The 15,824-nt window shown below is 41.3% G+C and overlaps 1 protein-coding gene across 1 annotated transcript; it reads left to right on the forward strand.

Annotated features, from left to right (window-relative positions):
• Window positions 1-14,752: 14,752 nt before the first annotated feature.
• Window positions 14,753-15,161, forward strand: LOC110572629 (ATP synthase-coupling factor 6, mitochondrial-like). Its single transcript, XM_021681028.2, has one exon. It carries the CDS (start codon window positions 14,753-14,755, stop codon window positions 15,077-15,079), a length of 327 nt encoding a protein of 108 aa, XP_021536703.1. The 3' UTR covers window positions 15,080-15,161.
• The last annotated feature ends 663 nt before the right edge of the window (window positions 15,162-15,824 follow it).

Genomic DNA, 15,824 nt, shown 5'->3' on the forward strand with positions numbered 1-15,824 from the left:
CCTATCTTTCTTTTTTTTTTTTTTTTTTATTATGTTACATTAATCACCATACATTACATCATCAGTTTTTGATGTAGTGTTCCATGATTCGTTGTTTGCGTATAACACCCAGTGCTCCATGCAGAACGTGCCCTCTTTAATACCCATCACCGGGCTAACCCATCCCCCCACACCCCTCCCCTCTAGAACCCTGTTTGTTTTTCAGAGTCCATAGTCTCTCCCGGTTCATCTCCCCCTCCGATTTCCCCCCCTTCCTTCTTCCCCTCCTGCTATCATCTTCTTCTTTTTTTTTTTTTTTAACATATGATGTATTATTTGATGATTACATTTCTAAGGGATAGCTCCCAGGTCCTTGAGAAAGACATTCCTGGATTGTAGAAGATCTAGATCTCAAAAGGACAAAGAAAGAACTTACACTTGCAACTTTTCTAAAGTAAATGCTCTAAGAAAAGGGAAGTCAGGGGGCTATAATCAGAAAGAAATTTATCTAAATTTTAGTCAGGCTGAGGGGAATGTTAAGCCTGTGTTTGTCAGTGTTCCCAGGGCTAGATAAGCTACTTGGTAAGACACATGGTCTACTGCCTTCATGAAGTTTACAGTCTTTTGGGGGAGGGGGGCGGGAGGAGTTTTCCTTATGTCTCACCCAAAAAAATATTCATTATAGAGATTTGAGTAACTGCTCTTCCACTCAGATAAGTAAACTACATGATCCTTCATCTGCATGGTCCAAATTCTGGAAGTGTCTGGTAAGCCAAATGGCTCTCTGCACCAGTTGACCAATGGTCTACCTCTGGGTCATTCATCTCTCTGGCAATGTGGTTTCTTTTCATGATCATCTCAAGTCAACCGAGTCTGATGGTAAGGCTGGAGACAGGATCTCAGGCTTGGGTTTAACCAAATTTTTAAATCTATAATGATATTTTCTTTTCTTCCCTAAGTATAGGTATAAACCATGTAACTATTTCCCAGTGATATATCATAACTTCAGTGTTTTCTCCATTCTACTCAAATCCCTCAGCACCTACACTGATCTCCATCCTTTTGAAATATTTGCCCATCAATATTCCATCAAATTTATGAGTAGCATACTGTTGAAGTGTCAGCTTCCTGTGGCGTTTTTATTTCTGTCACTTGCAAATCCAGTTCTCCCTGGTCTCAGGCCTCTCTGAGTCCCCATCCCTTACCCAAGCAGTCTCCTGGCACTTTAAATGCCCCCATCTTCCTTTCATTACATTTAATCACATGGTAAATTTAAAAGATGAGTCCAGATAAAGAAGGCTCATTAACTTTAATGGGTCAGTTTTTATATTTGGGTGAAAGGCCTTAAACCCTTGTAAATTAGGCTGGGATTTATAAACCATGACAAACGTGATGACAAATACTGATTTCCTAGTAAATTCCTTCAACACACTATATCCCCACGCATGATGAATTGGTAGTGCTCCTTTCTGTTATTATTTACACAAATGACTTTGGCATTGTCTTGATACATGGGCAATATACTTAAATCCATGACAGATCTCACAGATTAGGGTAGAGCCTTATATTTCCCTTTTGAATTTGACTTCCACTAAAAAAAAAGAAAAGAAAAAAATCTGACTATGCTTTATACGTGCATGCATGCACAGAGCATTAAAAACATACTTTGTACCCTGTTAAAAAAATAATAATAATAAAAGCCAACCAATTCAAGATAGATTCAGAGTTTCCCACATAACTGCTCAAATTACTGAGACTGTGTGGTTCTATTTCACAAATTATACCTCTGCGGTAAGATTCCTCTTCAAGAAAACTATAGAGATCAATCAGCTCCAGCCATAACACCCTTAATCCCGCTGTTCGACTTTTATAATTTTCTGCCACCGGTGAGTTATTGCTTGACAAGTGTTTAAATATTATACATTGTGAAGTTTAAATAAAGAAATTATTTACACCGCAATATAAAAAAGTATATTACCAATTATATAGTTCCCCGAACGCTTAATCATGCAGCCGAGTGGAAAACCCTTCAGGAAATCTGTCCTCTACCATTTCCCCATAATAAAGGGTGCCTCAAGAAATACTCATTTAATCCCTGCAGTGCATTTCAAGGACCTAATCTCACTTTGCACTGCACTCTGCCACTTCCTGTCATCCAAACAAAATGCAGGTAAATGATGGAGAAGCTGAGCTTAGACCCTTAAATATTTACTGGCTAGTCTACTCTTAGTAATACATGCTGTAGTGTTAGACTCAATTTCATCCTCGAGTGCTTGGCAGACAATTTGGACAGGCTTACTGAGAAGTGGAGGGTCTTTCCTTGCTTTGCCTTTGAGGAGAAGCCATTCCCTTATCTTAAGTGAATTAGTTTAAAAACTTTCCCCGCTAGTCCGGTGTATCAACAAATCAGTCAGGCTTGCTGTACTGACGACTCACTTAACCCAGCTCTCTGAGCTAATGGGAGAAACCTGGGCGCGGCTGTCCCTGTGGAGCGAGGATCCCTCCACCCCACCAGCCCCTGACAGACGTGAAACCCTAGCACACGGCTCTCCCTCGTTTCCCAAAGAGAAGTTGGTGCAATCAGCTGGACAGCAAACCAACCTGATCAAAGGGTCATTTTCTTTCACAACCGGGGGCTGAGGCTGTCTTTAAAACAGAACTATGTCCAAGGTCAGAGGGCTGACTGCTGGTGGGACAGCCGCTTCCCCCACACCATCGCTGCTAGTTGTCTAGGTTTTTGTTAAAAGTCAGAAGGAGGGGCGCCTGGGTGGCTCAGTCGTTAAGCGTCTGCCTTCGGCTCAGGTCATGATCCCAGGGTCCTGGGATCGAGCCCCGCATCGGGCTCCCTGCTCGGCAGGAAGCCTGCTTCTCGCTCTCCCACTCCCCCTGCTTGTGTTCCTGCTCTCGCTATCTCTCTCTCTGTCAAATAAATAAATAAAATCTTTAAAAAAAAAAGTCAGAAGGAGTTGAAAAGTCCCCTTGAAGTGTGATTCTCATTGTTAAAGGGGAATAAATCTATACACACTAACATGAAAAGATATTGAAAATATAAAATTAAGTAAAAAGAAAACCGCACTTATATTTTTAAACTATATAGGTGTGTTATGTACATATATATGTGTGTATATTTATTTCTATATTTGTATATACCTATGAGAGAGAGAGAGAGAGAGAGAGTGTGTGTGTGTGTGTGTGTGTCTATGCAAAGAAAAAACTCTGGATGGGTCTACTTTCAACTATTGCTAGTGGTTACCTTGAGGAATGGGACTTAGGGAATAAAAAAGAGAAAGCCAGGAATTTTGCTATGAGTTTTGCACGACTAGAACTTTTTACAACAAACCTATATTACCATTATCATTTTTAAGTGTTCTTAAGGAATGATTCTCCCATTTACTTCCTTGTGATCACGCTGGTGACCTTAAGCACTAGGGATCCGTGGTACACTATACACAGGACAGGCAGAGCCTGATCCTGCTTAAGGACAGCAGGTAATCTACTGGAGTAGCTACAGAACAGACTGTAGATATTAACAGGAGGCTCCACATGGGATTTCTGAGATCTCATTCTGAATCTTTCCCTGAATGTTCTCATAGCATTACAAACCCAGCTCTGCACACTTTATGGCTAATAAATTAAATGCATTTAGAGCTTGATCTTTTTTTTTTTTTTAAGATTTTATTTGAGAGAGAGAATGAGAGACAGAGAACACGAGAGGGAAGAGGGTCAGAGGGAGAAGCAGACCCCCCGCTGAGCAGGGAGCCCGATATGGGACTCGATCCCGGGACTCCAGGATCATGACCTGAGCAGAAGGCAGCCACTTAACCAACTGAGCCACCCAGGCGCCCCTAGAGCTTGATCTTATCCTTCTCTCTTCAAAGCATCTTTCCTCAAATACAACCCATGCTTTACTTGATATTAGCCTATTTGTGGCTTTGCAAAAATATTTAAATAGTGTTTTATTGGGGGGGGGGGTTAAAGGTATTTATGGATAAGAAAAGTAGATTAAATACCCCAGTCCCAATTCTGCCTCCAGCATATAACCCCTCTAGACTTCAGAAAGGCCTGCCGTTGCTTTTTCTGAAAGCAAAGAAAGGCCCATCATTCCATAATTACTCTCTTGTGAGGATTGGCAAAGTATCAGAGCTAACACAACAGAGTACATAAAAGACCAGGTTATAACATTTCTGCTGCCGTAAATTGAAATAATAAACTTTGGCAAACATGGAGGACAGCAAATTCAATTTGACAGTCTTTTCAAAGCGGACTATGAACAACAGAGGGAAGCTGACTAAATAGGATTAGGACCTATTTACTAAATTATTACATCATTGGATAAGGCAACGTGTAATGAGATTCCCCCAAATCATTAATTCGGCATTCACAAAATAATGGTAAAAATCAAATTATCATTATGTTCTACATTCAAAATCACTGATTTTCAAGCTGGAAGGGAGTTTTCTAACTTCCTCTAGCTTCAAGCTCTCTTTGTTTCAACAAACACTTGGGCGAAAGTGCACGGTGTAAAAGAGATAAATGGGAGCTTGCTCTCTTAGCACGGAGGGAGGGCTGTGTGGCTATGCCCACCGATGCCACCTCCCCAGGACTCATGCCTTCCCAGCCCCTCTGGAGGGGCCTTTGCAGAATTCCTACATCTTTACTATGGAGCATGATTTGGGAAAGGACCTATCTAGGCCATCACCTTCATTGAAAAGATGCATATATTAACTCTTTTAAGATTTCTAGCTAGAGGTGCCTAGGTGGCTCAGATAGTTAAGCGTCTGCCTTCAGTTCAGGTCATGATCTCCGGGTCCTGGGATGGAGCCCCACATCGGGCTCCCAGCTCAGCGGGAGCCTGCTTCTCGGTCTCCCTCTGCCTCTCCACAACCCCCCCTCCCCACTCACTCTCTCTTTCTCTCTCGCATGAAAAAATAAAAAAGTCTTTTAAAAAAAGATTTCTAGCTAAAGATAGAGTTAGGGAAGGGGTAAGAAAGAGAAACCACATTCAAACAAAGATACCTACTGGGAAATCAATAGTAAATTCATCTTTTAAAGGCACTAACTAATAATAGTTAACTTTCATTGACCATTTGTTACATGCCAGAAATACTGCTGAGTGCTTTATGAGCAAGCATTAACACACTTGATTTTTACAAAATTCCCATGGGGCAGATACTGTTATCACCATGAAACAGATGAACAAGCTTAGGCTCAGCAAAGTGACAAGATCAACCTAGGGTCACACAGCTAAGAAGTGGCAGAGATCATTCAAACCCAGGCAACCTGGCTTGAGTGCCTACCCTTTTGCTCTTCCAACTTCTGTCCACCCTCCTTGCCACCAGTTTTTTTTTTTTTTTTTTGCCCCATTACTTTACTGATAAAATGGTAGGAGGGCATCATTTCATCGGTTTTACCACACTCGGTGGACATAACTATGAACATCCTACTCAATATGTATGCAAAGACTGCCAAATCTACAGTCCCTATTCTAACCAATCCAGCCAACAAACAGAAAACTTCTATTAGAATAAGCTCCTATGAACCATGAGAGACGATGGACTCTGAGAAACAAACTGAGGGTTCCAGAGGGGAGGGGGCTGGGAGGATGGGTTAGCCCAGTGATGGGTATTAAAGAGGGCACGTTCGGGCGCCTGGGTGGCTCAGTTGGTTAAGCGACTGCCTTCGGCTCAGGTCATGATCCCGGAGTCCCTGGATCGAGTCCCGCGTCGGGCTCCCTGCTCGGCGGGGAGTCTGCTTCTCCCTCTGACCCTCCCCCCTCTCATGTGCTCTCTCTCTCTCTCTCAAATAAATAAATAAAATCTTTAAAAAAAAAAAAAAGAGGGCACATTCTGCATGGAGCACTGGGTGTTATGCACAAACAATGAATCATGGAACACTTCATCTAAAACTAATGATGTAATGTATGGTGATTAACATAACAATAAAAAATTTTTTAAAAAAAGAATAAGCTCCTCAAATCCAAATATGTGACCAAATGAGACAGGACTTCAGATACTATGAAAGACAAGAATAAAAGCCAAAGCAGCCTTGACAAGCAGGACACACACCTTCTAAAAGCAGAAAATTTTTAAAAAATAGTAATTTAAAAAGGCCAGATCAAGCAGAAGCATATGGGGACAAACTGACATGGGTAAGTACAAGATGGGAAGAGACAACCAAGGACCAAGTCACAAATAATCCTGGCAGGAGTCAGAGTTGACAAATTGAGTCAGCAACGAAGTACCACCATTTGGAAACAAAGGAAAAGGATCAGGGAAACCCTGGGAGGAGTGTGAGTGACTTGCAAGGACTCCCAAAACCAGCCTTCCAATATTCCACTCATCAGCTTACACTTTGATGTCTTCTGTGTTGGGTCCTGGCCCTTACACTTTGTAAATAATGGAGAGAAAATACAGGAAGGCCAAAAAGGCAGAGCAAAGGAGACTAGAAAGAGGAGAAAAGTCCTTTGGAGGAAGATTAAAAGATGTTGTGTTATTGAACCTACATGAGATAATACTAAGGAGAAAAATAAGCAGGGGCAGGAGAGATCGCAACTGTTTAAATATCCTAGCAAGGGAATGCTGAGTCCTGGCTCCCCATTCACACAAAATAATTCATTCCCTGGTTCACCGAACAAATATTTATCAAGTACCTACTTCATCCCGGGACACGAATGTGGAAAACACGTCTAATTTGTGCCCTGAAAGGAATTCATAGGCTCACGGAGAGTGAGATGTGCAGATAAATAACTGCCACTTCAGTGTGAAGGCTACAATCATAGAGGCAGGACACACAGAAAAGGGGGAAGTAGTAAAAAACGCTGGTTTGGAGTGGAAGAAATAGGGGCAAATGAGCAGAGCCTCAAAGGAAGATTAAGAGATTTTTTCAGAAATTTGAGGAGAGGAAGAACATTCCAGGCAGAGGAAACAGTGTGTGCAAAGACACAAAAATGGGAAACCATGGAGCACATTCAGGAAACCACAATTACGACACCAAAACAAGAGAATGGGGCATCAGAGAAGAAAAGCAGCAGATAAGCCAGAGACAGACTAGGGACAGACAGTGGAGACGCTTTCATGTCAGCTAATAAGCTGAGTCTACAACCAGCTTGTTACAGTGTCTCGTTACAAAATCAAAATGCCTCCATATCAATTAGAATGGGCCCCCCGATTGCCATCCTCCACTCCAGACACACTGTCCCTACAGTGGGACCTTGAGACCTCCTGACAAGCCAGCAACTAAAGCGTAATGTCTGGGACCAGGAACCCACACTCTCCTCTCCAGTTCTACATGTGGGTGCATTTTGATGCCACATCAGGTTTAAAATGTTCAATATTGGGGCACCCGGGTAGGTCAGTCGGTTAAGGGTCTGCCTTTGGCTCAGGTCATGATCTCAGGGTCCTGGGATCGAGCCCCGCATCAGGCTCCTTGCTCAGCAGGGAGTTTGCTTCTCCCTCTCCCTCTGCTCCTCCTCCCCTTCCCCACTCATGTTCTCTCTCTCTCTCTCTCTCTCCCAAATTAAAAAAAAAAAATCTTTAAAATGTCCAATATCACCCCTGCTAACACTTTAGGACTTTTTCCATAGGTGAAGGGGAACCACTGAAGAGTTTCAAGCAAAAATGTCACATGATCAGAATGACATCATTTAAAAAAAGATCCAAAGTAACCCCTCTCCCCCCGCCACAAAAAAAAAAAAAAAAAAATGAAGATTCTCTCCATGGAGACATTTAAGAAGACACATGATGTTCTCTAGCTTGTAGGTTGAACAATTTCAACGCTGCTGATCCTACGGATGACTGCATGACGGGTTTTCATTTTCATTTCATTTATGAGACTACTGCAGTGTCAAACACTGGAAATGCCGCCTGGGGAAGTCTTCCTCTCCCATCTTTAAGAGAGAAGAGGAAGGTGGAAGAGCCGGGGTAGGGGGCTGGCCGCTGAGTGACAGCCTCCGTCTCATAAGCTATAGAAGCATAACCGTTGTTTTGCGTTGACATTCTTTTCATGCCAGTGTGGCAGGTAACCCCTGGCAGCAGGTGACCCCTGATAGCGGCCTCTCCTCCCAGGGCTTTCCACACTGTTGCCCTTTCTTCATCAGAGACAGCTGCAAGACTGAAGCATGGTGCTGACTTAACATTTCAGGAGTCATGGAGAATAGGCAGGAGCCACCAAGGGGGAGGAAAGAACTTCAAGGTCACCCAGCAGAACAGGTAAGTGCTGGAGGATCAGAATCCACATTTCAGCTCTGAATCTCCCCACTCAAGCTGTATCCTTTTCCAAATGCACTACATTTCACCTAAATTTAATTATTTCCAAAAGATATTGTAAAAAATAAGAACTCAGGTTTTTCTTTAAAAAAAAAAAAATTTGCATTTCTTGGTCAATCACATAACCCTAGTCTTGAATTTTCCCCTGCACATTTTTTCTCATCTTTCAATTACCTGCTGATCTACTCCTGTGCAAGCGTTTTTCTCCTCATTTACTGAGGATACCACTTTCTTTTTTCTTCTTTTTTTTTCTCCTAATGTTCACCTAACTAACAGTCATGCAGCTTTTCATACAAAATCTCCAAGCTTTAACATTTTCCTTTTGATTAGAAGTTTAAAGAAAGAGCTGTTAAGTTTCAAAATTTCTTTTTCCAAGAGTTTTATCCACTCAACCATCAGACCATCCAACCTGAATTAGGCCAGCATTGAGTAGCAGGCTATAAAACTCCCAGAGACTGGGAAACGTGTGGTCCCTGAGATGATCACTGGATGTTTTGGGGACAGGGTCCTTTAAGGCCATGCCATGGCCATCTGAGCTTGATCACAGGTAACACACTAGAACCATTTTCAGAAAAAGCTCTATTCCTTTAATCCCTTTTTATTGTTCTGTCCTCAAGAGTTAGAAGAAGCCATGTTTTCAAATTTTTATTCATTCAGCCAACAATCATTTATTGAGCACCTTTAGATGCTAGGCACCAAATGAGGAGCTGGAATATTACAGTGAGCAGAAAAAGATGTGGTCCTCCACGTAATGGAGTATACAGCCTATCACGGGAGTTCTTTACCTTGGTAAAGGTAAAGGGAGTTCTGACAATTCCCAGTGCACAGCCAACCCCAGACCAATTAAATCAAAATCTCCCAAGGTGAGGCCCATGCATGAACATTTTGTAAAGGTCTCCACATGATTCCAAAGTGTAGCTAAAGTTGACAACAGTCAATCATACAAATAGGCGCAAAATTGCAATATTATTAGAGACTGTAAAGAATTAGTCACACTTTGTGAGGGCTTCAATGTCATTCATTTATATGCACAACCAAGATTTGCTGAGCACCTGCTGCTTGTCAAGAAACTACAAGGGTAACAGAACTATGGGCCATAAGCTGAAGAAACACTGGCCATCCTGGTCGTTGTTCATGGTAATGGGTCATAACTGAACACTGAGCGCAAGGGGATTTCTGGTCATTCCCATCTGCTCCAGTGAGCGAACCAACATGACTCATACCAGGTAAGCACCTTGGCCATAGGGCACAAGGAAAACTGAGAGCCTGACCCTCCTAAACACTAGCAGGATAGCTGAGCAATGCCACCTGCTTGAAATTCAGTACTTTGGTGACCATCTGGAGTAGAGGAAAGTGGCAAAATAATCTGGACTGACAATAGATGCCTGGGAGGAAGAAATAGGAAACCAGATCCACCAGGTCTGTTTGGGGATTTAAAAAGGAAACTACTACATTAGGTAAGGCTCTAAGCAAGATTATCTCAGATTTGCTAAAGGATACGTGTAGAGTCCATACATAATGAGTTTCTTTAAAAAAAAAACAAACAGCATTCTAGTTTTACAAAAGCTTCTAGATGGAGAACTTATTTAAAGATGAAAGAAGTGGTGATTCAGCCTCCTGCTCCTACTTGTTTGAAACAGTGTCCCTCAAGAGGATGTGATTTTTTGTTTCATTTTGTGATTTTTTTTATCACTGTATCAGATAGAACTATACCTAAGAAAACTCTTACTTGTTCATTATATTCTTCTCTCTGTTTTTTGATCCTTAGTCTGTCTTTAAGTGGTAAATCTGACTTCCTACAGCTCACTACTGTGATCATCTAATTGTCATAAAGCAGATAATGTTCAATATTAAAGATCAAGGATACATGGATATATACATATCTTTAGTGGGAAATGATTTTTAAAAAAACTTCACCATCCAATTTTTAATTATGCAATGATGATATCCTATTTGGTTTTTTTTTAAAACGTGCACTCAAAAATGCTTTAAGAAGCAAATGGGCTGAGAATTTGCCATACTTCCTTTTTTTTTTTTTTTTAAGATTTTATTTATTTATTTGAGACAGAGAGAATGAGAGACAGAACATGAGAGGGAGGAGGGTCAGAGGGAGAAGCAGACTCCCTGCTGAGCAGGGAGCCCGATGCGGGACTCCATCCCGGGACTCCAGGATCATGACCTGAGCCGAAGGCAGTCGCCCAACCAACTGAGCCACCCAGGCGCCCTTGCCATACTTCCTTAGAGCCCAAGAAGAGAATAGCTATGACTGTATTTGATTCCAAAGGGGAAGAGAGCTTCATTTTTAATAAGTGCAGAAGATTTGGATTTAAACAGAGCACAAAATCCACACTGTGAACTTATTAGCTTTGTTCTGATGCCACATCATTTGTCTGTCCTGTGAAGGATTAGACTCTAAGTCTGATTTTCTATGAAGAACTGGCACAGGGGCGCCTGGGTGGCTCAGTCAGTTAAGCGACTGCCTTCGGCTCAGGTCATGATCCTGGAGTCCCGGGATCGAGTCCCGCATCGGGCTCCCTGCTCGGCAGGGAGTCTGCTTCTCCCTCTGACCCTCCCCCCTCTCGTGTGCTCTCTCTCATTCTCTCTCTCAAATAAATAAATAAAATCTTAAAAAAAAAAAAAAAAAAGAACTGGCACAAAATAGAACCCAGAAGCTTTGCATGATCATACTCCTAGGCAAGACTCTCCACTCACACAAATCCTCTCTTAATATAAAATTTAACAAGTAAATGTAGAAACGGGGGGGGAGGAAAATAAGATGAATCTGTAAGGTTAAATACCCAAAGCTCATGCTAGAAGATTCTACAGTAAAGGTAGAACCTTTGATGCAGAGCTTCCTAGGAATTAGCCAAGTCCATAAGGTGATACTTGGCAGAGTTTTCTCAGACTAAGAAAGCCCTAACTGTTCTGCTAAAGAGCTCAGAGAATTCTCCTGCCACATCACTTAAAATGTCCCCATCATCACAAGCTCGGTGTTCAGTCTTGCCATCTTAAAACAACCCAAACCAATGCCATCCATCATAACATGTATTCAGCTAGAACCGTGAGCCAAATTATATCTTCCAAAATAGAGTTATATGAATTATATGTGCTATGGATAACATTTATCACAAACTCCAAGCAAATTTCCCAATCCTTATGTTCTAACAGAGTTCTAGTCTAATATTTTAGGAGTGTCATTAAAAGCATTTGTTCCTGGAATACTACTCAGCCATCAGAAGAAAAAAAAAAAAAGAAATCTTGCCATTTGCAATGACGTGGATGGAACTAGAGGATATTATGCAAATCAAAATAAGTCAATCAGAGAAAGACAATTATCATATGATTTCCTTGATACGTGGAATTTAAGAAACAAAACAGAGGATCATAGGGGAAGAGAGGAAAAAATAAAACAAGACAAAATCAGAGAGGGAGACAAACCATAAGAGACTCTTAAGCATAGGAAACAAACTGAGGGCTGCTGGAAGGGAGGAAGGTGGGGGATGGGATAACGGGGTGATGGGCATTAGTGAGCATTGGGTATTATATAAGACTGATGAGTCACTGACCTCTACCTCAGAAACCAATAATATATGTTAATTAATTGAATTTAAATTTTAAAAATAAAATAAAATTTAAAAAGAAAAAAAAGTCCATCTCTTTTTCTTCATTCCCTCCCATCTCCTTTGTTGTGACAATTTTGGGGCTTTTTTTTCCTCCCATAACCTATTATTAACAACAGTAAACAAACGGGCTCCTGGGTGGTTAAGCATCTGCCTTCGGCTCAGGTCATGATCCCAGGGTCCTGGGATCAATCCCTGCATCAGGCTCCCTGCCCAGCAGGGAGCCAGCTTCTCCCTCTGCCCCCTGCTTATGCGCTCTCTCTCTCTCTCTCTCTCAAATAAATAAAATCTTTTAAAAAACCAGTAAACAACAAGAACAAAAAAAAAGCATTCGTTCCTCAGGCCATCTTTTGTAGAGCAATATCTGACCAATAAATACGGAATTTTTTTAAAACACAGAGCCTGGTTAGGATTTCACAAAAAAAATATCTCCAAAGCAGAAAGAAACTATAAGAAAGCAAACCAATTTAATAGGACAGACGAGAGGTATTACAGTAAACACACAGAAGTTAAACTGCAAATATTATACATAAAATTTTTCTCAGTTTTTCCTTCCCTTTTTTTCAGAGGATACACATTTCCTAACTTGACTCATTTGTCACATATCACCTAAACTTAAATCTGAAGTTCTCCTTTTTACATATCACAATTTCATTCAAAATCCAAGATCAGCTTTCCCTAACACCAATTTGTTCAAAAAGACAAGGAGCTCACCAGTCAGCCCAAGCACACAAAACTGTTGAAAAAGCAAGTCATTGAAATGAGATTGGGTTAGTTTAGGAAGCAGTGCCGTGAAAACAAACACGACTTTAGCTTTCCCTATTCCCCAGTTGTCTTAATATTTGCCTTGCAAGAAAACAAACAAAAATAAATAAACTTTTAGTGAACTTAATTAAGCAAACCACTACACTGGAAAATTCTGACTCAATGATACTTTCATAAACAATTTTCAGACTAAAACTCAAGCAAAATAATGTACATTGGTGGCTCAGTTGTTGGGCATCTGCCTTCGGCTCAGGTCATGATCTCGGGGTCCTGGGACCGAGCCCCGCATCAGGCTCCCTGCTCAGCGGGAAGCCTGCTTCTCCCTCTCCCGCTCCCCCTGCTTGTGTTCCCTCTCTCGCTGTGTCTCCCTCTGTCAAATTAATAAATAAAACCTTTAAAAAAAAAAAAAAGACAGAAGTCGTCTTAATTAGATTTTAAAATAAAGTAAAAAGAGTGGGACTTCTCTAGAAGTTTGCAGTCAAATATGACAAGCCTATTTATGTAAAGATATATGTGAAAAGTCTTAACTAAAAGAATCAAAAGAATTCCAGTCAGCATTTCTCAGGCAGAAGAGGTACACATCACAGAAGCAATAACCCTCATCTCTTGGGATCACTGAGAATGCTGTCTTCCTCCAAGTAAATTCTACTTTACCAAATCCTAGGAGGGTCTTATATGGCCACGGCAACCTACTCTAAAGTGATTTTTCACTGAGACAGCTACTTTAGAAAGATGCTATAACGCTGACCCCCAGCGAAGAAAGTCACTGAGTACAGATGAGGAAGCAGAAAACTTTCCTTTTTCGAGTAGAGTCAAGGTCTAGATATCTGAACGTCTTAAGATAATAACCAACATGTATTATATACTCGGAGCACTCTGGTCTTTGGAGAAATGGTAACTAAAAAAAAATAAGAGAGAGAAAATAAATGTGCTTAGAATTTTGTACATGAAAGCAAGAATGGACAGAGGGTCTGAAGAATAATAGTTCCCGCATGCCGGGCATTTTGCCCCATAGGCTAGATATCTTCTGTTGGCCTCTCCAGGTTCATTATTCACGCTTTTGCAGCCTGCTTCGTGACATAGGAAGCTAACCCAAATGGACTGCATCAATGGGCACCCTTGCCTTCTGGCTGGATGCGGCCAGTGGAATTTAGGTCGGGAGCTTGGGGGCAGAAGAAGAGTCGGGGTAGAAAACTTGGGGGAGGATACGAAATAATAAAATAAGTAGGGACCAAGTCAGAAAGATGGAAAGAGCTGAGAATGATAAGGATAACCAGTCAGAAAGAGGACTTAAATATGATGCTGAGAATCTCAAGGGGGCAACCAAGCAAAGGATGAGAAACCCAGGAGGTGGACTTAGCTCTCCAAGGGAGGCAAGACCTAGACAGAGAGAAGAACCACCTGATCCCTGTTGCACAAGGGGCAGGGCTCTGCATGTGGATTCGTGTGCCTGAATGCTACCTGATAGTAATATTCTCAAAGAATTTGGGTAAGGTATGTCCGTTTTCAACACAAGGTCTTTATCAGCCTCTGAGAGCTGCTTTAGGCATGACCTAAGAAGCCTTGTTATAGGCCATGGTTGGAGAGAAGTGGTTCTCTATTTCCAGGGGCAAAGAGAGCATAAGAATAAGTGCTTCAGGAATCCACTACCATGCCACACTTCAAATATTTCATGTTAATATGATCTATTTTGGGAAGAGAGGAAAGAATTGGTAGGTCATTATGTCCAGAAATATTTAAATGCTTTAAGATGAATGGAGATATAAATCCACACTGTACTCCCTGATTTCTTCCATTCACCCAAAACCGTTATTATTCAAAAGCGTTCACCAAATTCTACTTCATGAAAGGGAACATCTAGCGCAAAGGACCGTTACATATTCCCAACATAGCTCCCCCACAGACTGGATGATAAGCAAATGTGTTCCTCCCCGGATGTGCATATGAAGTCTAGGAAATAATATAAAACAATGGCAGGAAGAAAACACACCAAAAGCGAAAATTATCAGTGGAGCTGATTAGCATATGTGTAAGAGACACTTGTGCAGATGCAGGATGCTTTCTTTAGAAAGTTAAGTCCTCGAGACCGCCTCCGAGACATTTCCCGTCCGTAACAAAATCACCATGATTCTTCAGAGGCTCTTCAGGTTCTCCTCTCTCATTCGGTCTGCAGCCTCAGTTCATTTGAGGAGCAACACTGGTGTTACCGCAGTGGCATTTAATAAGGAATTTGATCCTGTACAGAAACTCTTCGTGGACAAGATTAGAGAATACAGAACTAAGCAACAGGCATCTGGAGGACCCGTTGATACTGGCCCAGAGTACCAGCAAGACCTAGAGAGGGACCTTTTTAAGCTTAAGCAAATGTATGGTAAAGCAGACATGAATACGTTCCCAGACTTCAAATTTGAAGATCCTAAATCTGAAGTCATCGAAAAACACCAGTCCTGAAGAAAGAATGTAAAATTTATTTGGTAATTTGTCCTAGATTAGTTGTACAACTGTATCAGAATAAACATACATTTCTCAGCAAAAAAAAAGTAAGTCCTCAGAGCAATGATCCTCACTTGTTTTTTGGAGTTCTGACATCTTATCATCATTTATTTGCTTATTATGACCATCACCAACCTCCCACTACAAGTTTATTTTTAAATAAGAAGGACTAATTTTATTTTGAAGCATTTGCTTTTATTTTTACTCTCCTTGAGAAGCACCCTAGAGGACCGTACCATGGACACAGTTATCAGTGGTTAAGAATCCAGAGGCTTCTGTTCTTTGCCTTCTTTCCTAAGGGAGAGTTTTGAAAATATCCACTGTCTCAGCAAAGAGTGAAGACAAAAGGAAGAAAGCTGGAGTAGGGACTGTTACTCCAAGAAACCTCCAAAGTCTAGACAGGACATTTCAAAATCAACCTAGAAGGGAAGAGGACAGACACTGGCATGCTTTTTCTACATGCAAAACACTTGCATACCGTTCGTTCCATTTAGGCAAACGTTATGAATACTGAAAATCAGTATCCACAGAGGTTACCTCAGCAATTTACCTCATGGCAAACTCCATTGTGCTAAGCCATTTCCATAGACCTTATTGATTATTTGTGTGAACGTGAAAGAAAAGCAGCCACATCCAGAACCTTTGGTGTTGCAATTGATTTTAAGGTAAGGTTTAATTCTTCCTCCAAGACTGTGTTAGAAGC

The sequence above is a fragment of the Neomonachus schauinslandi genome, chromosome 13 (assembly GCF_002201575.2).
Source record: "Neomonachus schauinslandi chromosome 13, ASM220157v2, whole genome shotgun sequence".
Lineage (NCBI taxonomy): Eukaryota > Metazoa > Chordata > Mammalia > Carnivora > Phocidae > Neomonachus > Neomonachus schauinslandi.